The sequence below is a fragment of the Epargyreus clarus genome, unplaced genomic scaffold, assembly GCF_041222505.1.
Source record: "Epargyreus clarus isolate Ecla_fem2 unplaced genomic scaffold, WU_Ecla_fem_2.2 ptg000027l, whole genome shotgun sequence".
In the NCBI taxonomy this organism is placed as follows: Eukaryota; Metazoa; Arthropoda; class Insecta; order Lepidoptera; family Hesperiidae; genus Epargyreus; species Epargyreus clarus.
In genome coordinates, this window is record NW_027332234.1 from 9,761,017 (window position 1) to 9,785,430 (window position 24,414).

Here is a 24,414-nt window from a genome sequence, read left to right on the forward strand (position 1 = left end):
GACTATCTCGAGATCTCTGACCTAAGTATTTCCATGCCAAATGTGGACTGTAGCATACTAAAGCTTAGAACGTATATGTTTCGCGTGCCTGTCCCGCACCTAACTATCTCTTTTAATACTTATTTGTACCCCACTCACACACAGGCACGCTCCCCCCGTGTCGCGTACAGCTGTCTCTGTGTGGGTGGACTTCTTTCGCGCGCCCCTGTGTGCGGGCGAATTTCTTTCGAGACGTAATAAGGGGACCGTTTCTTTCCCGCTAAGGTTTTAATGTCGACCACGGTTCGGTGGCGGACGCGCGCCTCTCGCGGTTACCAACAAAACTTTTTTTGCTCAAACCTTAGTTCAGTGCCGACTAGTGTTTTGTGTACAATGTGACATTTTTATTTTAAGAAGTAAGTATGATTTACTTTACATATATTAGTTTGTTACTTTTAAATTAATAGTTTTAAACTACAAATGTTGGGAATTAATTGAAAGTTTGTGTAAGTCCGGAGTTGGGCGGAGAAGGGCGGGCGGGCGGTGCGTGTTGTTTTCGCGAAAACCGCAGGCTCATTAGCCGGCGTTCACACTACGCCACGACGATCAAACTTTGATAACGGCACATATTGTGATAACATCAGGGAACGCTCTCGTGGGTTAAGATCTGAATCTGATTAATTAAACTTATGTTTACATTGTTACTACTAACTGTACAAAATACAACGTTTCGGCGCGTTAAAATAAATTACTCCAGAATTCTCGTAGTCTGGTTTGAAAATGGATTGTAAAAAATATATTTATTTATTATTTTCTTATTTTTAAAGTGCTATTTTATTAAAAGAAAATAACAAAAACCATATGTACCAGTGTACAGTTATGTATTATTTTACCTTTGATACAAATACCTACAGGAAAATATGAATTTAATGTGTCTGTTAATAATTACATAAAATAGCTACGTAAATTACTTACTTATTAAACTTTATACTGTAGTAGTATAATTTTAATTTATATCTACATTAATACATACAGATTTATGAAAAAAAATAAAAGAAATTAAACATGAGATATCAATATACATGATACACATGTGTTACAAACCCTACAATAACGGTACAATATCTCCATATTTTATCAATAATAATGATAAGAACAAAACGTGGTTCAATCCATTTACATTTTAATTTACCAGCGAACTTGTTAAAGAGCGGCTAAGTGTGAACTCCCATTAACGAAGACTCCCCCTAACTTTTACTTGCACCAAATTACAGCCCTACGTGACAAGGTTACTTCGTACACGAGCTTTAAGTTTACAGTTTGACATATTTACTTTCAAATATAATAAGAGTACTTCAATTAATTAAGAACTCATTATAAATAAGAACAATTAATTTGAAATACTTAGGTTTTGAATACGTTTACAATGACTTAATTTATGTTAAGACATATCTAAAAATGCTAAAAATCACATGTCTGCACCATTTTACACATTTTTACTTATATTTTAAACATTTCTAATACTTGAGTTCCTAATATTTTTGGTAAATAAAAAAAATAACAATGTGAACATTTTACTTGCTTGAATGTATAAAATGACGCAAAATAGGATAGTTTATGAATACAAAGACGATGAAAAAAATGAATAAACATTTTGTGGTCTACATACTGATATTAAATACTTTGTTCTATGGTTAGCCGAAATATGTACCAATAGGGAATATATGAAAACGAAAAAGGTTAGATATAAAACCAGATACTAATTTTGTCGTCGGAATCCATAACTGTCTTACTGTTGCCCACGGGTCTCCTCTCAGATAGAGATGGTTTTAGGCCATATTCCACTGGGCTGGCCAAGTTTAGATTCGTAGACGTCACTTTTGACATTTTTTAAGAACTCTCAGGCAAGGCAACATCGGCTAAGGAGAAAATCGTGAGGAAACCTACATGGTACTATAGAAGGTGATATTTAAGTTCTAATACTAACAGGTGTTAGTATTAAAAAATAAAGCATGGAAAAGTGAAAGCCTGCGATTCGAACTTCACACCCTCTGATTGCGAGGCCGAATTTCAACCAATTTCTAAGAGGTTAAAAAGAATCTACACATTATTTATAACAAAAAAGCCAAATAAAGTATCTTATAAGAACACATAATTAAACTTAACCTTTCACCTTCATCTAATTGCCGCCGTACGTGGTGGGGTTGCTAACTCAAATCGCACGTGCGTGACGTAATTACTTCAACTTTATTGAAACAAAATGAACGGCTGAAAATCCAAATATGCGTCAGATATGACGGTAATGGTAAATTGTTTGAAAATGTTAATGGTTTCTTTATTAAATACCGTCTTTATTAGTAGTATATCGATGTTAAATACATTATATTCTAACTCATTAAAATGTTTCATCAATTGTAGTCAGATTATTTAACATAATGAAAACATAATGATATTAACCAGCTCTGTGATATGGTCATCCTATACTAGTATGAATAGTGACCATGAATAGTTTTGCTGTGACTGTGTTTGACGTACAACGAGAGTGTAAAATGGTATGGATTAATGAATGGATCTCTCACAACAGAAAATCATATTATAATAATAAGGACGACGGAATAACTTGCCTTCTGAAAGCTTGCCGCTAGTGGTCACCAATGTATTATCCTGACCGACAACATTGCGTTACTTTTTGAATCAGTTACAAAGTCACAGGACTATTTTTTCGCCTTTTACCCAAAATACACATTAAATAATAAAATAAACAATGGCGCGAATCTTAGCAACGTTAATGTTGTACGTTAATAAATTATTTAAACGAGAAGACGCGTGTGTTATTAACAGATTTACGGGCCATAATGAGAATGTATTATTCAAGTTCAATCCTACGGAGGAAGGAAGAAAGCGATGTGAGGGGAACATTCGACACTCTACTGAATAGTTACAGAATACAAATACACACATTGACATTTCAAGTGAAGTAGCTTTTTAATTCAGGGTTTTATTTTTAAAAGCAACTAGCCAGTTTGATTTTTTTTGTCAGTAAACATTATTTGTTTTAAAAACAATATGGGATAAAACTGTGTTCTTAATTTAGAATAAAAAAATCAATTATAAAAACAGAACATAATTTTATTAAAATGTTATATTTTTTTTTATAATATATTTTAAAAGGTTCTTTTTCTTAACGCTTATTAAGCTATTCGACACAGGAGGATATGATGCTTTTACTACACTCTACTACCTATGAAAACAGTACTACCATATTTCCCAGATAAACCTCGAGGGGATATTATATATGTCATAGGAATTTTGGATGATAGGCGTACCCATTAAAATGAAATTAAAACCTTATATAATTTTGCTTATTGCATGTTATGGCAAAGAATTTTGAAACAGATTCTGAGTAAAAATACAACGATGAGTAAAAATAAATAAATAAATAATAAAATAATTAAACACATGACCTGTAAATGTGATGCGTATAAACTTTCGATACATACATTGATATACGTATGTCAGTAAGTTATCAGGAAAAAAACAGATTTTGAAAATGTGTGACTTAAATTCAATCTCTTCCATATCCATTGCCCTACAATCTAGGAAAATATGAATGTGCTTCTTACAAAAAAAAATTGCTTTTAGAATGTTACCTACCTATTCAGTTCACCGACTTCAATCCCTTTGGGCCGTGCGTTAAGATTTGTGCATGAAGCAAGTCCTTTTTAAATTTTATTAGAATTTTCAGCGTAATCCTAAGAGACATCACCGACAAATTATCTTTAGTGCCTCTACACTAGTAGACTTAGCAATAGACGAGAACAATGCAATAATAAAATTGATAATTAGCAATAATATGTATTTATTAGATATGGCTGTATGTGTTACGATGCATTTGTCTATCGTGCCCGTGAACAAAAGTAATGAAAAAGCGCGGGAAATGCCACTATACTTATCTTACCTGTAAAAATGGCCGAATTTGACAACTCGTTTTGTAAAACTGAAGAAAAATTATTTATATACCTATATAAAAATCAATTGCTGTTCGTTAGTCTCGCTAAAACTCGACCGATTTGGCTAATTTTAGTTTAGAATAATTTGTGGAAGTCCAGGGAAGGTTTAAAAGGTGAGTAAATATGGAATATATTTCATAAATAGATTCTGAGGTGGTACAAATTTTGCCAGGTCAGCTAGTAAGTAATATAAATACACTTACCGGCACAAATAACCGCCCACCCTTCTTAAGTACCACAGTATTTGTTTATGAATAGTGAACCTTAACTTGATGTTTGTTATCTCTAAAGTGGGTCCTTGGACAACGATTTATGGTACAGACACTTAATTTGTGTGAATTATTGAGCCACAAGCACCTTTTTAGTGTTTTAGTCGAATTTTGACTGTTATACTGAAAACATTACGTGGTGAAAAATTGTGGAATTTTGTTTCCTTTCGGGACTCCTTGTTTTTATATTTTTTGTTTTCCATTGTGGTATTCATTTTTTAAAACCATAAACATGCCCCTGAATGTGGCTGGAGCCGCCAGGTCTGTGGGTTTAGGTGACGCTGGCCATAGCCAGCGTCGTATCGCTCTAATGATGGGTGTGCAGCGAATATCTTTGCGGGAAGCGATTCGCGCAGGTCTGGTCAGGGGCGTTACCGCTGCACTTCAGCTCGAGATGACAGGTTTATTGTGAGCAACATCTTACGAAATCGCTTCTCTACAGCTGTTGAAACAAGAATGCGACTGTTCGAGGTGCGTAACGTGAGTGTTAGTGAAAGGACAGTAAGAAGAAGACTGGCAGGATAAAATCTGAGTGCTTTCCGCCCATTTCAAGCCACACAATTACTGAGCCACTATCAAAAAGAAAGACTTCAGTTTGCTAGCGAGCAACCAAATTGGACGATGGACGATTGGAGTAGAGTTCTGTTTTCTGATGAAAACAGAATTTATCTTAGAGGACCAGATGGACGTCAAAGAGTCTACAGACGCCCTAATGAGCGGTTTGCACCTTTATCAGGGGTTATCAGGGGGGCTCAATTATGCTTTGGGGCGAAATCTCTTATGAAGCCCGTACCAACCTGGTCGTCTTCGAAAGAGGCAGCGTAAATGCTCAGCGGTACGTGGAAGACGTCTTGCAATATCATGTCGTGCCTTTAGCTCCATTCATTGGAGAAAATTTTCGTCTAATGTACGTTAATGCCAAAATCCACGTTGCTCGCAGCACTATTCAGTACCTGACTGAGGTCGGTATTCAAATACTGCCGTGGCCGGCGGTAACCCGGACATTAATCCCATCCTTACAAACCTTAAAAGAAGGATCTGGGCACAGGTTACAGCTCCGACCACCTAAAGAAACGTCCGAATTGCCGCAAAACAACAATGGCACAACATTCCCCAATCAGGCATCCAAGACATTATGGATGGACTTCCGAATAGTCTCCAGGAAGTCCTTAGAACCAGGGGAGGCAACAAACATTATTGAAAATTTTGTGAACAAACAAATAAAATGTTAATGCACGAATCTTTTCTGTATTTTTCAAGAAAAAAATGTTTTTCTGTATTTTTTTATTCTGCACTATAAACAACACTTTTTTTAACAAAATTGTTTTTGTTGTTTATTGGTATTCGATACTTTAATACAAATAAAGAACAATATTCGACAAATTTATTAGCGTTTATGAAAGATTCAAAAATATGTAAGTGGGCGGTTAATTGTGCTGGTGGGTGTATAATAAGAGAAAAAAGGTAACAGTAACAAAGGAATTAATCCAGTGCCTTGTACAAAAATAATATTATTATTATAATTATATCCAATTAATTTTCAATAGCTCTAAGCTCGCTCTAAGTAGTAAGTATTTTAAAATATAGAGAGAGATTATAAATATTGAATCGTATTTATAATAATTAGGAAAGGTATATGGCTAATGGCTAAAACTCATTAAGTTCTTGCATAATAAGAACATGTGCTCTTATTATCTGTTATTTTTCTATACGGTTATTTAGTAAATGCTCAATATATTTTATAAAACCAGATTTTAGAATCATACTTTTTCTGGAATACAGCAGTAAGCCCTACTAACCGGTCGATATTGTACATTAAGGATTCTATACTTTATCAAAACGATAAATAATACAATATTTCTTTAAATTTACACATTGCATTAAATAGTATAGTATAGTATAGTATAGTAAATATAATATTAAACGACTTGTTTGTTATGAAACACGAGAACATCTAATATAGTCCGCGCCAAACTGCGAGTCCGCCCTGAAGTTGTTGCGAGCAGGTGAAGTCATGCAACTTGCTATGGCGACGCTATTCATTTCTATATTCAGACCGGACTAGCAGTTTTACGCGGATTATAGGTACTTGTAGTTGTTCGTTTTTTATCGAAATTTTAGTTTGTAGTTTAGTTTTAGTATAAAGCATATACCTATCTCACGAGCTAGAACTTTTACAACATTAAGGAGCCTTTCCCACAAAAACAGGGCATTCTGTAGTCAAGTACGAAAAAATATACACTCGAAAACCAAACCTACATTAAAATAAATTGAAAACAATTTCGTTTGAAGACTCTTATCAAAGGCCGGGTTCTTGTACACAGACGGGTCGGGTTTTTAATAAATGACGTCACTTGCCCGTCGCATTCCTCGCGATTCTTATTTAACTGCTTGATTGTGCCCGATGTTGTTTATTGTCACCAATATCACGCGGGTCTACGTCGACCCTTTGAGGGCGCGATTTAGGATGTGATGAAGTTTTCAATTAAAAATAGTCTGTTATTCTATTTTTTTAGCAGTCTTGTAACCTTTACGGTTCTAAGGATAATAACGGTTTAGGCCATTGTGTCGTATCACACTGCTGCCTAATTATAGATTGATAGAGTTCATACACATTTGAAAACTTTCTATACATATAAAGCATTTACTGAAAACAGCTTTACTGAAGTAGTTATGACAATGATAACTTGCTTGGGCAGTAATGTTACACTTGTTTCATTCCAGCATATAATTAGTCAGAAACAAGTGTGGAAACAAGCGGAACTACACTGAAAAGGGTGGAATTTTCTTTAGTCTATACTAATATTATAAAGAGGAAAACTTTGTTTGTTTGTTTGTTTGTTTGTTTGTTTGATTGTAATGAATAGGCTCAAAAACTACAGGACCGATTTTAAAAATTCTTTCACCATTCGAAAGCTACATTATCCACGAGTAACATAGGCTATATTTTATATGAAATATTTTTGATAAATAGATTTTGAGGCGGTACAAAGTTTTCCGGGTCAGTTAGTATTTTATATTTTAGAAAAAAATATGAAGAATATAAATAATTTATCAAAGGAGATAAACGGATTTTTCTAAAAATTTTAGAACAAATACAATCTCAGTAATATTCCTTCGAATCCGTGCGCACTACTCAACTACATTATCAGCTGAGCATACCTACCTGAGGAGATTTAATAATTCCGGAAGTGTCAGCTCAACTATTACATTCTGACACTCTCAAGACGCAAGTCTCAGCGTCCATTTGTATCTACCACGTAGGGTTTGGACACGGTCGGATATTACATTTGCTAACCTATTTGTACCCGTCGCTGGTCGCACGACGATCATTATCCATGTCCGACCCGTCTCCAGGGACACCCTCAGGAATTCCTGTCCCTCACTCGAACGCTATTGATTCCCTTTATGTTCTCTTTAAATACGATCCGATAATAGATGTTATTCGAAAGCGAAGGGTTTGCCGATTTTTTACCCGGACAGCTGGGATGCGCAAATTAGATTTAGATATTTAGAATCCGGGGCCATTAAAAATAGGAAACGCCGTCGGGTAGGAAATGTCTGGTGTGTTCGAATTAGAAATGATTTTGGTGGAAATTTACTCGCTATTTATAAGTCTAAAAAGGCTATTGTTACGACGATAAGTGCAATACTGAAAAAGATTTTTTTTGGAATGGATTAATTTATTTGGTTAGCAACTCAAAAATCAACATTTGTTCTGAGTTCTGTTTAGGGTAATTCACACGAAAATCATCATCATCACGAAAAAAAAAATATTTATTTTTCCACATGCTGTAAGCGATTAGATAATAAATATTTATAGGATGAATGAAATCCGCGAACATTCAATGACTTAACATGATATTGTATGACAGAAAGTTTCAAATCTGTACCCTTAGTATGAGTTTTTACGTTTTTACAAAAATGACTGTTTTTGTATTAGTTTGCGTATTTCTCATACATTTCCAATCAGTCCTGATACAATCCGCTAGGGGCGCTGATTAAAATGTAAACGTAAATAAAAAACAGTCACTGGACATATTTCGTACTTGCTCATAGACACACGGATGTTCATAGACAGACATATTGTAATGGTACAACAGACTAATTTTAATGTTTGCAAAATGAAAGTCTAAAAATTTTTGAATAGAAAAATAGGCCCATTATAAAAACACAGTCCGAGAAACAGTAACGGCGAGCATTGAAATAGAAATGGGGGTGTAATGTATCTTTACCCCATTGCCGGTTCCTTTGTGGAAGGGTGCGAGGCCGGTAACGAGCATTACCCACTTGTAGGGTACCCCTACACGACCGTACATGCTTTATTATTTACGACCTTCGCCCTTTCTGTATGTTTTCAGCTAAGATTTTATTGCTGCGCTATTCATGAGCTAAATCCACTGAATCTCAGTTGAATACGAGAGTGGTTTGACGACCGTCTGGAAAAATCTGTAGGGTTAGACGGGGTACTCGTAATGTTATGTTCGTTTGAAGCTAACATACATTTTAATGGGTTATCATGATAAAATTTATATTTCAATGCAATTACCGTGCAAAGATGCTTGTTATCGTCATTAAGCTTCACGGCACTCAGAACCATGCACTCATATTGCATACTACATATTTAGTTTTTTCAAAATGTGGTTGGCATATACAATGTACATTGTACATACATATTGTGTTTCATTATCATGCAAAAAATATTTTAGAATCAGTTTTTTAAATGATAATATTGCGTAATAATATCATGTTATAATTAAAAAAATTAGACTGTAAGAACTTTTGGTAATGGATTCTCATAATTTATTTATTATAATAAATTTCAATTATTCAAATTTTTAAAGTATCAATGCACCCCATATGTTGATATTACAACTAACAAATTTAACCCTAGATAACGTATTGGCAATAATACTTGGATATCGTAGCATCCCCTTCCCCGGGGCGCGTACATGCGGATAGGCTGTAACTAGAGTGACAATATATTGTTTTAAATGTAAGTATAGTCCGCATAAAACTACTAGTCCGTTCTGAATATAGAAATGAATCGTGACGCCATAGCAAATCGTATTACATCTGCTCGCAACAACTTCAGAGCGGCCTAGCAGTTTGGCGCGGACTGTACCTATTATCGGTCAAAAAAATTTTTTGAATCAGTCTCTCATAGTGGCAATATTACTGTATTTAAAAAAATGTACCAAAACAAATGTATGTTCAATACTTTCAAGATTGATGATACTATGTATTGTAATTAGGTTAGTGTAAAAGCAGTGATAGCCTAGTGGTTAAGAAACGCGGCCTCTCGATCGAGGGGTCCGAGGTTCAAATCTAGGCACGCACCTCTGATTTTCAAATTTATGTGTGTATTAGAAATTAATTATCACTTGCTTAAACGGTGAAGGAAAACATCGTGAAGAATGCATACCTAAGATATATATAAAAAAAAAACTTAAAGGTATGTGAAGTCTACCAATATGGCCTAATCCTTCTCATTCTGAGAGGAGACCCGTGCCCAGCAGTGGGAGAGTAATGGGTTGATGATGATGAATTAGGTTTACGAAATATTTTCTTTGTTTATTTCTTTTTGACAGAAAATTATCCATCAGTTTAAACTTGTTTATTACAAAGGTTTCATTATAATTAAGTAGCTTTCATCCTTTAGTTAATCCCTTTAGAAAATAAAGTTTCAATTGTTCTTTTTTTGCCTATCTTCGTTATATAAGTAAAATTATATGCTTCTGGGTTCTACGGTTTCTGTATTGCCCCTCAGACAGCGTTAATTTTATTCTGTAGAAGATACGATTAACCTAATCACAATAATAATTCTAGTTTATAATTTTAAGCTTTAAAAACTTATTTAAAATCAAAAATACTTTCGTTTGTAGAAATTCAACATAGGACTTTCCATACAATTTTCAATCGTGAAGACACCCTATTTGTAACATGTTTGCGAAACGCGATATGTCGATCGGATGTTAAACTTAATTTCTACAAGGGGTGAGCCTCGACATGTCTTTTACTGCCTTTCACCGTGTTCGCTTTGATTCCTATCGGGAAAGCCTTTTGTGGGAAACTCGCGGAAACAGCTCTACTGTAGATGAAATCATTAAATGGAATGTTAGCTTATGAGTAATGGCAGTCATATTAGAATTACGGTTAGTGTCGATATGGAATAGGTTATACAATATTAAGCCTTTATGTAGGTTTATTTATTTTGGAGTATTTATGGAGTAATTACGGAGGTCAAGAAAATACAATGGTTTAGTAACAGTTTAAATTAGGGCAGGAGAATTTAAAATAAAAATAATCTAAATAAAATTATTGTAGCATGAATGTAGGCCTTTAAAAAGTATTTTAGACGACGAATACGCATTCATGTACAAAGGGTTGGTTATAGACGACTACAATAATTATTTACTGTTCTGGCAGATGTGTCAATGCATTATTATCATAATGATGTGTCAATGCATAGATACTGTATGTTTTGAGTATATCCTTGACCCCTCGTAGTGTGTAAAGCAAGGATACATAATAGTGCCATAAAACTTACGCTAACCAGGATTATAAAAATAAAAATAAAATTCGCTCTATTCCTATAACTTCAATATCAAAGATCACAAAGTCGTATAGAGGACACATATACGTACAATGATTCATGCGCTTGATTTGCCGAGCCACCCCTGGCTGATTGTGCGCGCCCGCGCGGAGTTGCTTTGATGCTGCATTGACAATAAGATTCCCTGGTGTGACGTGACGAAGTCATGTTAAAGCTTTGATATTTTGGGTAATATGAGGGTTATATTTGCTAAGGATTTTTGTCCTACTTAAAGTGTTACAATCGCGATAGTTGTAGATCGGTTACGAACTACGCCGTAGAGTTGTACGCACTTCAATTATTTAAGTTATTCACATACAAACTTCCAACAACATACAATCGTCTTCCGTATTTTTATCATGTCTACTTTTTTCATTATCAGTTAAGGTTATCTTGTTATACATTCGTGATTTTAAAAGAGTAGTTTACTCTTTTAAGCTCCGCTCAAGAAGCTGTTGAACACCTATGTTAATATGGAATCTCTTATTTTCAGATCGAATTAATCGAAATGGCGTCAATAAATTCCGGATTTTACTTGGATGAAACTATTCTACTATCGAACATTGAATGGATTATACAAGAAAAAGTCATGTGACGGATGTAGTGCACTGTGACTGACTATCTAGTAGTAAACTATGTTATAAAGTATTACGTTAAGTGTAAAGTGTTTAATGATTCGTATGGACGATGCATCTATCGAGTGAAGTTAGTTCGACGACGAATGGACTGGGCCACGAGGCTCCATCTTCTAGTTACGGGAGTAGTTTAGGCAGTCAGCCGTTGACGGCTGAGTTGCTAGCCGAAAGGACCCTGGAAGGTCTATTGGCTGATCATCCCGGGGAGCTGGTGAAGACTGGAAGCCCGCACGTTGTGAGTAATAATCATTTTATTTCTGTTTAATAACAGTAGGGATACGCTCTACTTAATTAGGGAACTAAACCTGGAACCTATATAATATCAAATTCATTCAGTTTATTACAAACTATTTAGATATTGCAACTTTTTATTTATATCTTTTTTTGCTTACCATTATTCAAATACTAAATAATTTAAGATCAGTGAACAACTATCTTGTTAATCTAACTAGAATCTACAAAAACCCTGAAGTTACTAGTATCTCTTTAGCCAAGTTTCATTGAAATTATCTACAAAACTTTATTCGTAATCTTATTTCAAGGAAAAAGAGATTAGGTAACTTATTTTCAAGTAAATTAAAAGATTTTTATAATTTGTTCCAGGTATAACTGCATGAATAGTTTTCTTGAAATACAAAACAAGAAGTTTTTATTTACATATTCAAATATTTTATATGAATTTACTTTAAAATTCCCATTCTTTGTTATACAAACTCTTTATGTAATAAACGTTTTCGATTATATTTTATTTTTTTCATATATTAATTGCTGTATGATATTGGATCTTAAATAAATAATTATATTTTATAATCGATCTGTTGATGGTTCTTCCCTTCCGTTTTTACACTTTTAATTCCATGATAAGTATAAAGTGGTTGTGATACTCTATTATTAATTGTATTGTAGAGAAAAAAATAAAAATTACTACAACTGAAATATCCTTCCAGGTATGTACAGTGCTGCCCCCTCACTGGCGGTCGAACAAAACCCTACCAGTGGCGTTCAAAGTGGTGGCTCTGGGGGACGTCGGGGACGGCACGCTGGTCACGGTGCGAGCGGGGAACGACGAGAACTGCTCCGCCGAGCTCAGGAACTGTACCGCTGTCATGAAGAACCAGGTCGCCAAGTTCAATGACCTCAGATTCGTTGGGAGAAGCGGACGAGGTATACATTTTGAATATGTTTGTTGTTTACTCATAGTCGTGTAAGATCCTAAGGTGTGGATTGGCTAGAGACGTATGAGGTAGCTAAGCTATGTGTATCGAATCCACCGGTGCAATTGCTTGATTTCTATTGACAGCGTAGGTTAGCTGAGCTAAGGATTAGATAGGGATGCGAGCTAAGGATTGTCATGGATGTAGCTAAGTATTTTCATAGTACACCTACTCGCGTAGCTCAGTTTAGCTTCGTACCTTGACTTCTGCCTCGCACACCGCGTAGTTTCTTTACACTTTAGCATACACCATATTTGATGTCAGGTTTAAAAAAATAGCTAGATATTTTTATTTATGATGAGGTACGTTTGGTTCTTATCGTACGTAATATTCTCACGTACACATATGTTTTCTTGTACGTGTATTAAGTAAATAGTTAGTAAGTGAAATTTTTAGAGTTAAAAAAATACGATCTATTAACAGAATTAGTCCAAAAGGGACAAATTCCAAAATAGGTGAAATTGCGCTTTGGATGAAATTTTATATAGTTTGGGCCAAATTTATAACTGTAAAAATTATAATAACAAATACACTTAGACTTAAATTACCATCATCAGCGGACGAGAGGATACGATCGATCACTCAAGTATACATGCCTTGTATCTGATTCTTAACAGATCAATTACCCCCATTGACTTAATATTCCAACAAAGAGAAGACCTGTTGAAATATTCAATAGCTAAGGCGCTCGGGGCTTTGTTTTTGAGTGCCCGCCCAAGGGAGAGGGGGTTTTTTATGAGTTGACGTCTACATTATCGTAAATATTCAGATATATGCGTCTATATTTTTCACGATACGTGCAAATATTTTGTTTGTGGAATATTGTGGAGGTCTTAAAAATTTAAAGACACTTTCTTTACTCATAGCGCAACTCTAGGAGTACAATACGTAGTAAAGGACATGAATACGTGGGTACCAGGAGAAGTATACAAATATATGAACAGATATCATTTAAGATATTTGCGTTGCTTCAGATGGATTCTATAACTCTAAACTTAACCCTATTCGAAGTAGATTAATAGAATGATGTTAAAGTACGTTGACATTGCCTTCTTCTATTATAATAGGTAGTGTTCTCAGATTCCATTCACAAAATCAGTTTCTTACATTAGAATTGTTTACTTTATATGGTGAGTTAAGTCTAAGAAGTAGGATAAAACAATATGGATAGTTATTGAGAGCAAACCACTTAGTAACGAGACGTCAACGACATTACATAATTCTCAGACGTAGCCCGGTCAACCGATACTTAAAACAAACATAGTAAGTGTTTGAACTAACCTGCCCCAACCTAAAAACACTTGTCTTTAATCTAACCGATTAACGATCGATTTCAAGCGATTATAGGACTAAATACCCTTCATATAACGATGTGTTTCGAGTGAAGCCAAGCGGTCAGCTGTCTTTAGCCAAGTCGCGACGTCTACACTTGTGGTGATTCCGAACACAAGTGGCGATTAGTGGCCGATTACACAGTACTTTGACTCTGTCGTTAATACTCGTAGACGGTGTAATAGAAAGCCTAGAAAAATAGGAACCTGGCGAAAAATTATACTTTGTAATCAACATGACTCTAATATGACACTTTGTAATTAATTTGCCTTTAAAAATGTGGGTATAAATTTGTCTTTAAATATTATATTTCCATGTTAATTATGTTTATTCCAGCTATGTGTCAAGATAAACTTACGAATAAGCAGTGATAAGCCTAGTAGTTAGAAACTCGCATTCGATCGAGGGACCCAGGATCAAACCTTGAAACCCAGTTTAATTTTCAAAAATAATTATGACTCTGTAAACGGTTATGTGAAAAAGAAGTTCTGATAGTGTGACATTCATCTTAAACCCCTTTAACTTTGAGAGAAGACCAGTGCCCAGCAGTGGGACAGTAATGGGTTAACGACAAAACGAACATAATAATGAAACGATCTAAATGAAATTTATTTATGGATACTGTTAGGTATCAACAAATTAATTTTTGGCAATTCTTGAACAAGTAATATTTCAAACTGTGACCAATTTTGTAATATACTTTCTTTTATGAACAGTGAATGTTACAAGCTTTAAAAAACTTTTCTTATAGGTACCGTTTTCGCAAAACGTCTTGGAACGCTTAGCGCACTTATAGTGCTTCCAAATTACGGCTCTCCTTACCAGCTAGTAACTGATACGTTATCGTTAACCCTTCGCTACAAACCGCATTACTACTCGTAGTGAGCACCTAAATTGTCAGAATCAATTAAAATGCAGAATTCTAGACCTACCTACCCATCGCACACTCTGAAAATCTTAGACTAGAAATTGAAAATGTCTAATACTTTACTTTTATAGGTATTACTAATAATCTTTGAGGATATAAGGAAACTTAAAGTATAATTACATGTATGTTAAAGATTCCGAAGGAGGATAGGAAACAGAAAAAGGATAATTCAGTAGAAACTTATCTGGAACCAGCAAAAATTGGAGTCAATATTGCCTTACTCCAGATAAGTGTAGTATTAGTAAACATTCGGCAATTGATAAATAGTAATAGCACGTAACCAAAACTACAAGAAATCCGTAGTAAGTTTGAATACGTAATGTATTACAAAAGTAGTTTTAGCGGAAGGGGTATTAGGCAACTATTTCAATACACACAAACAGGGATGTGCTCGGATAAAGCGTGTAAAACTTAAAGGTTTAGGGTTGGGAATGGAGAGAGCATCTGAACCGTAGAATGAGATATAAAGTAGAGGTGCCATATAATTTTGCCAGTAATAAAAAGTTTTTATGAATGACAATAATTTGAGTACAATGTAGCTTAGCTGTACGAGGAGTCACGAGGTGGATAGTAAAACTCTTTAATGATCATTTAAGGTTTAATTGTTTTTTTTGTTCAATGAAGTATTTCATAATGTTGTTCCACGAAGAGTTGCAATGTTACGTATGACTTGTATTTAGCTGTATCTATTAAATAACATTTATTTTAATAAATATTAAACGATCTTATCTTACGAAGCAAATTGCACTGCACGCCAAATAAATGACTTACGTCTTAGAAATTGAGTAAGGCATTTCTACAAGATTCTATGTTCGCAAATGCAAACTTTCGTCGTCTCTCATATTCAAATAGTGTAGGGGCTAACGAACTGAGCGAGGAGGGAACTCTTGTAAGAAATATGAACACACTACGCAAGTGGATAGGGGCGCACTCATTATAAGAAATGTTTGCTAATGATTATTTGCTAAATACGAGATGGAGGTGCTTTTAAATAATTTACTATATTAAAACAATAGTTCTTTCCAATATTTGTGCTAAAAGAACAGTAATGAATTAATACGAGTAAACATAGAGTAGTAAGAGTATTAATACATCTTTAAATATATCCATATAATGGTCTAAGTAAATAATAAACAATAATTATAAACAACAATGCATATGAGGAATGTCTTTTTCCGATGCAGGACACGTTAGAATTCAATGAAGTCAGTAATAAGTTGGAAAGAGGTTAGTTTGAATAGTGGGAATATCGTATCGGTGACCGGTGGCTGCTGTAACAGGAAAATAGGATTAGATATCCATCAAAGTTACATCGAGGTAATCCTCATTAACATTTCCTTAAACAAACAAAAGCACTCGGCCAGCAGGTATACGGAAAAACCAATATAGCCCTGAATGGCAGGAAAGTGGAAAAGAAGTTAAGAGGTGTCTATTTGTCACGTTCCTTCCTGAATAACGCTCTGCTTTCCAATTAAGGGTAAGCGCTCTCTTTGTTTATCTTAAATTGCGAGAAAATCTCACTCAAATTATCGAGCTAAAGGACGAAGGGGAGATCGGTGCCCCGCGGAACATAACTTTTGTTTCGGGATAAAAAGTTGCTTATCTGATGTTGACGGACGGGCGTGGGGAATTTTTAATAAGCGAAAAATTTAATGAGGGCATCAACCGCTTTTTTCTTCGGCTTGCCGTGTCAGCTGTGAGCAACTTTTAGCAGTTCTTAGCAAAAAGTTTATTAAAGGTTCTTCGCACTTCTTTACATTTTTCTTCGTTATAGTTTGTAGAAGTTGGGAGTGAATGGAAAATTGTACGATAACGGTTACGAATTCGGCAATTTCTTTAATGTGACTTATTAGGTACTACCTACACTACTATTATAAGTATTGATTCTGGAACACAAAAAAATATATACGAAAATAAATTATAAGTACAACGTTTTAGGTAAGGCTGTAAAGAAGAATTTCTACCTAATTGGCTCCCGTGATTCGACCCACCTTATTATGTCCCGCTGTGCAGTTAGAGACCAATTTAGCGCACCAGTAGTCAAGACGCGACATCTGCTAATCGATTGATTGACCCCTACTTTAGACACGATAAAAAATTTAATAGGGCTGCCATTTTCGATTCCATTTATAAGGAAAGATACATTCAATAAAAGTGTACCTACTGTTTATCTGAGAACCTAAGAATATGCTTATAATCACTGTCAAGTTACTGATAATCAATAAGTTCTACGTTACTAACTTGAGCAAGGCTTTAGGTAGTTTTTTTTATTACACTTTATTGACCAATATTGACTATGTAGCATTTTCTGCCAGTAAACCGTAAGGATGTGCAGAAAATATAAAGGCGGCGTAAAATACATTTTAATATTAAAGATAATTAAAAGAAGAAAAAATAAATAATAAAATAATAGTTTATATGTATTTAATATTTTAATTGACAAAGTGATCATAATTTTACTATAGTACAAAACTGGATAATGCTATTCACAGAAAAGTAATACACGTTTAGTTACGCGTACTTTTCTCTACAAGGGTAAAGCAACAACATGTGTATACGTAAAAAGAAGCTTGTTAGTCAAACATTGTTGGTGAAACGACACAATAGCCCGCCCTTCAACACACCTTGCCCTCCCTATGAGGTGGGAAATTATTTTTGTATAAGAGAAAAATATCTCGGCCTCACCTTTCGTTATTAACTCGAGATCCCCCTTTGATGCAGTGCCCTCCGACAACTAATGATTTTAAATTTGCCCTGTTATTTCAAGACCTCTTCTCGGCCGTGTTGTGGGGATATCTCGAGTGTGAATATTCATATAGAAGATTTCTGTCCGCATAGTTTAATATGAGTTATCTATTTTAAAAAACCGGTAATAAACCATTAATTTACTACATTCATAATATTACAATTGAAAACTAAAGTAAGTATCGTAAGTAAGTAAAGTTAGGCTTCTAACAATATCAATATGAATAAAGAGAACGCTGTGCTTTATGTGAAACTAAAGTTACATAGAAACATAACAAAAGAAACCGGAAACGTTATCAACACGATTCAAGGAAATATCTCTTAAATTTTTATTAATTTAAACAAGCATCCGCGAAATGTAGACAAAAATTAATAAAGGAAATTGAGGTGAGCGAGAGAGTGAGCGATACGAATCATCTCTTTGGTAGAACGGGAGGAGAGATCATTTTCTTTAGTGTTGTGAGTCTTTTTCAAGTCGTGCTCTTTTCCGTTTTTAATTATTGAACCACTCATTCCTAATTATTGTTATTAGCACAGGGGAGAGTGGTGAAAATTGAGGGTCTCGTCGAGTAATATTGACCGCTGGCTCGAGGTGCGTCTCGGGGGAGGATTTTAATTGTACCCGCTTTTGACTTTCCTCTTGTTCTTTGAGACGCTTCAATAAACTCGAATTTTACGGTGTCTCGTTGATATTAAGTTTTATTAGTGGGGGTTTCTTTATTTGTTTTCGAGACGGCTAAAGTTTTGCGTGTTGGCGCGGCTCAGCTACCTATCGTAAAAATGCTATCGATATAATATAAGAAATTGCGTTTTTACTTATATGTACCTTTGTACGTACGGATAAGTACTCGTATCTTTGTACTTTTTGAGTATTACCACAACATTTATGTATATGAGGTTCTGTATATGTAGCGACATAAATATATAAAACTGCTTAGGTGGTTAAAAACATTTCTATAGTTAAAGTTATAACTATTATTAAACAAGTTATATGGTAGTCTATCAATAAATTTTGAAGAAAGAAGTATGCCCTGATTTGTATACAAACTTTTCTTCTAAGAATTGTAAAAAAATCTAACAGTCACTTAAACTTAATTTAAAATATCCTTACACACGATTTTCGATCACTGAATTTAATCCGGAAGTTTGAAATTGGGGCAAAAATCCTAAACAAAGACATATATCAACAGTATTATGACCGGAGGCTGTTAGGGGAGATCATACAGTCAGTTGGCTAATGTCGCTAATGCGTTCCGATCCGCATTACGTTTTATATCCAAATTGCCCCGCTAAGCCGGCAATCCCCGGTAAGCCCTGAAACCGAGATCAAAGAACTCGCAGCCATTACGATTGTGGCTCATTTTTTATTTAGATCCCGGAGAACTCTTATCTTAACGTGCGTACTGCCTACTTTATGACGTTATAAAGCTGATTTTTAATCTAACGGTTTCCAGAATTGTGGAACGATTCCAATTTCCCTCAGATTCCACCCCACGAATTTATTTTTTCATATATTTTCCTTTGGATATTTTGGTTCTAAGGTTGGTCTAAATAACTTAGTTACTTCTTTTACGTTATAAACACTTTCGATATTACGATTGTTAACAAAAATAAAGGGAATACAAAAAGTTCCTTATTAACTAACCGCTACTTAAATTAAAAGTATCACATTATTTATCCTAAATTTTATAACTATGTATTTTGTTTCAAATTAAAATTTTATAGTATTTCTCATAAAGTGGGGAATTTCAGTAAATATCAAGTTTAGCCATAGTTCATTCAATGCCAATATACCTACTTTAAAATAGCTTAATAACTAGGTACATACGCGAAATATATTCGTCTATATGGAATCACAAATCGGTGTTATTTCATGCAAACATATTTTTACGAGGCAGAGGCGCCCCCTCGCGGCAATATAGCGTATGAAGCGTGTCGCACGTGCGCGGTGCAATATGTTCGGGGCACAGACGAAAGTCTTTTTATGAATAACTTCAATGATTTATGAAGTATGCTGAATGCCTTCATTCTTCTGTGAGTGCGCTGTTGCCCTTTCGTTTTAACTGTGGGTACGAAGACGTAAATAATTCAGGAGCAGGGTGTGAATTAAAGGAGGTAGAGTGTTGTAAAATGTCTGAGCATGTGTAAAATGAAAAAGAAAATATGTATTGCGATTCACTTGAATAAAATAATTTTGTTAGAGATAGTTGTTTATCGAATTCTTTAAAAAAGTGCTCTACAAATTTTGATTCATCAAACAACTTCGAATACTTAGTATTGCCTAATATGATAATTGAATCGCTGGTACGATAACTTTTATTCGATTGCAATAATAGAAATAATGTATGTGTCTACACTTATTCACCGAAATATAAAACAATATAAATAAATTTCTGTTTCGAATAGTATTATTACACATTTACAATGATGTAACTGGGATACAATTATAAAATCATAACTCAGTCTGAATTTGGCGTTCTAGCCAGATGAACTCACGTACCGAAATCACAGTAATATCCTCTCGGGCAGACAAAAGAAACATATCTCCTCAAGTCAAAGTGTTTATGAGTGTTTTATGAAAATAAGCGGACGGCCGCTCATTTCGGGTCGGGAGTCCGTGGGGGTGTTATGTCGCTTTCATGGTCCGGGCTGCGGGGCATTTGGCCACCAGCCAGCCGCTACGCTGCCGTGTAGCCCCTCTTTTGTTTGCTCCAGAATGCTCCATGTGTCTCTTATTCAGAATTTTAATGTAAAATGTGTTACATTATATTACCGGGTGGTTACTTGGAAACTAGATGGAATACATGTCTTTACAAAGGGCTGTTTTTGTATTATCAAGAATTTTTGCTTTTCTTTATTACATTTTTACAAGTCATTATTTCATTTCACCTGATCATTGTTAGTAATAGTAATGGTTAGTAATATTAATGTGTTGTTGGATAATTTATCTTGTCAACGTTAGTTCTATATTCTATTCCTGCATCACTCTCTATGGCTCAGGAATATACTTTTTTTGTAAAATTAAGTATATTTCATTTAACATGATCTTAACATTAATTTATCTCTATAATTAATCGAGAACTCATCAATTTTTAATCGCTCAACTTTTAACCAACCATTGAAATATTTATATTTTTGTTTGTTTGTGTAAATTAGGATACAAAAGATTAAAAGCAGCTAGACTACAAAAATCCTTGTACTTTAGTTATAACAGCGGTTCATGTCGTTTTCATGGTCCAGACGTTGGCTGCTAGCCAGCTCTTATCCTCTATTATGCACTAGATGCCCTAACCGTTTATTACATTTAGATATGAATTTTAATGTGAATATAATATCGGAGAGTTAATTTGAGATCAAGTAATGATTTGAAACAAGCTTTGTAATTTTCTTAAAATCTACTTTCAACATAAAATCCGTTCGATTAATAATGCTTCGAATATCCTTGCATATAAGGTTAGGTCATTGTTCAGTTTTGTCTATGGTTCTACGTATTAATTATCTGTCGTTGGTATTAATTTTAATCTGTAGGTTTAAAAGCATAGAGATTTATAGTTTGAAATAGTTCGTTGTAGTGTCATTGTCGTCGTGTCGTTCGCGGTGGTGTATGCCACCACCGGGATAAAACTTGTTCGAGAAGCTTCGGAGTCGTCGGTCGCTCTCGCGCATATTTGTCGTTTTAGTTATACTCCGAAGTAGAAGCCACTATTCGTATTCGTAGCGTTTCCTTTAAATTCGCGTTAACTTCATTGTTCGCGGTGCAACGTGCTGTAAGATCGACTCCACGTGAGAAGAGGAAGAAGGTAGAGGTAACCGGTAGACCATTCCGAGGTAAGACTAGCTAGCTCGAGCTTAGGGTGAGTTGAAGGTGCCTTATACCTAGTACAAGAGGCTGCGCCCATCAGCAGCAGGTGAGTGCGTGACCCTATAGCACTTTGCATCTTATTTTCGTATATACAGTCCACTTAACCTTCTTCGGGACACGGTCATCCTGTCTATCGAAGAGAGGAACATTCGGTTCCTTATTTGTTCTAACGGCCGCGGAAATCTTAATATTTTCGGTCTCGGAGCCGAATGCATAACATTTTTGGTCTTCGAGACGAATTCACCACATTTTTGGCCATCGTGCCGGATGTATGCTTCACATTTTTGGTCACTTCGGCGGATCTTAATTGTTCCATCGTCCTAAACACCATTTTTGCTATTTTCCGTCGACCGAACATAACGAACATTGAAATTAATTTTATCGTGTCGTATTTCGCTAAAGGAACGAACATTTACGTAAAGTGGCTTCTAAATTTGTCGTTTCGTGTCGTATTTCGTATTAGATTTGCTATTTTGTATTGCATTTCTATAAAATTTCGTAATTTTCGTTTTGTCGATTAACATTTTATGTTGAGGGTGGGTGTGATTCTTTACAACTCATCACTTTGTTAGTTGTACTTAGGTCCCGCCATCTTTGCGCTATTTTTATTAATAGTCGTTGGTTGTCAGTATTGCATTGCGTCATATTTATTTGTCGTTGGTCATATTGTCAATACTGTCAAATTGTATTAGACTTTGACGTATTATTGTGTCGAAGTCAGCTGTCAGTGACATTGCAATTATTTGCTATTGTTGTCGATTTCGTTAAGTTTATAAACTTATATCAATTAATGACAATGTCTACTGGGAGCAACGAAAGTGGCGCAAGTGATGGGGACGTTAATAGGATTGCCCGGGATTACAGTATGATGCGATTGGAGTATATAGCGGGATCGGATATGACAGGCTGCGTTGAGGAGGACCTTAGGGAACTTTCAAATGAATTCCATAAAGCGCAAATAAATTTATTGCGTTCATTAAGTGCTGCCCAACGCCAGTCTGAAATTGGTGTAACTGCATCATTTGATACAAAATTTAGAAGTGTTTTGGCCCGTCTGCGGCATTTAAATAGTGACCGTCAGATTAAACAAGAAGTAGTTTCAGGTTTTGCTAAGCTGCCTAAAATTAACATTAAGCCATTCGATGGTAAGCTAGAAAATTGGTTATCTTTTAAACAATTATTTGAGTCGTTGATCCATAATAGAAATATTCCTAATGTGGAAAAGTTACATTACTTGTTAACTTGTGTCGAAAATAAAGCGTATGATTTAATCAGGAACTTTCCACTCACGGATGAAAATTATATAGACGCGTATGATACACTTAATAAATATTATAATAAGAAGCGCTATATAACGGCCTCCTATTATCAAAAGTTGTTATCATGTGAGCCAGTGAAAACAAAATCAGCTGTAGAACTTGAGCGTGTTCATAGAACTTTTGTGGAGAATTTAAGTGTTTTGGAAAAGTTTGGATTACCAGATAAGAACTTCATGTTGTTCCATTTATTTTGGTCAAAATTAGATCGGGCCACAAAAGAATCATTTCAATTAGAATTTAATTCAGATGAGATACCAGAGTTCACTCAAGTTCAGGATTTTGTTGAGAAACAAGTTAGGGCATTAAGTGAGGTAACTCCGAACCCAATATTAAGTAATGTAGGAATATCAAAAGAACCGAAACCAAGTAACTTTAAAAAGTCCAAATCCTCATTTGTCGTGTCGGGAGTGACTTGTGACTTTTGTACTGGCCAACATAGTCTTTCATCATGTAAGAATTTTTTAAATTTAGATATAGATTCTCGATTTAAATTCATTAAAAATAAAAATCTTTGTATCCGTTGCTTTTCGAAAACTCATAGGGTAAAAACTTGTCGAGTCCCTATAAGTTGTGGTGTATGTGGGTGTTCACATAACACATTGTTACATTTTAAAAAATCGGTTACACCGTCCGCTGATAGCAATTCCCAACCTGATACTGAAGTTGTTAGTTCCATTAATAATAATGCACAACTGAGTAATATTGTTTTAACTTCTGTCGGTGGTAAAAGTACAATCTTGTTTTCTACAGCTAAGGTTCTTATAAAAGATAGTTGGGGAAACTTTCAACCTGTAAGGGTGTTGTTGGATTGTGCAAGCGCTTGCAACTTTATTTCGGTACCATGTGCAAAGCGCCTCGGGTTATGTATTAAAAACACTAAACAATCAATAAATGGAATCGGATCTTCTGTTGCTGAGTCTCGTGGTTCACTATGTTGTGAAATAAAATCCTATAACTCAAATAAAATCGATTTTAAGTTTGAAGCTTTTGTTTTGTCGTCGATATGTAGTGACCAACCTGTACATTTTGTTGATTTTTGTGGTTGGTCACATATTAGGAATTTACCTTTGGCTGATCCAGACTTCGCTCGTCCAGGGGCTATTGACATGCTATTGAATGCGGATATATTTGCTTCATCTCTCATACCTGGTCTGAGACGAGGGAGGCCGGGACAACCAAAGGCTCTAAATACTATATTTGGTTGGATTCTAATGGGTGAGTGTGAGGTAGATCACACACACAACTGTCGTAATGGTAAACAGAGTGATTGTTTTTTCGTCGATAACTCTTATTTATCAAATATAAAATTAGATAACACTTTAAAAAGATTCTGGGAAACAGAAGAGGTTCGCACTCCTGTCTGTAAAATCCTTTCGAAGGAGGATCACGCCTGTGAAAATTATTTCACTAATAATTATAGTCGTAACGATGATGGTAGATTTGTGGTGCCTCTTCCATTCATGAATCCTGCAGTAAAGCCATCGTTCTCACATTCCCGTGAAATTGCTTTAAAAAGATTTCTCTCT

The 24,414-nt window shown here is 35.0% G+C and overlaps 1 protein-coding gene across 1 annotated transcript in view; it reads left to right on the top strand.

The window, feature by feature from the left end:
• The first annotated feature begins 272 nt into the window (after positions 1–272).
• RunxB (RUNX family transcription factor Runt related B) overlaps positions 273–24,414 on the top strand; it is a 47,848-nt gene continuing 23,706 nt past the window's right edge. The window contains exons 1-3 of the mRNA XM_073088395.1: positions 273–395; positions 11,347–11,723; positions 12,436–12,652. Of these exons, the coding sequence (XP_072944496.1) occupies positions 11,541–11,723; positions 12,436–12,652 (400 nt within the window). The 5' untranslated portion in view covers positions 273–395; positions 11,347–11,540. The remainder of the gene's footprint in view (positions 396–11,346; positions 11,724–12,435; positions 12,653–24,414) is intronic.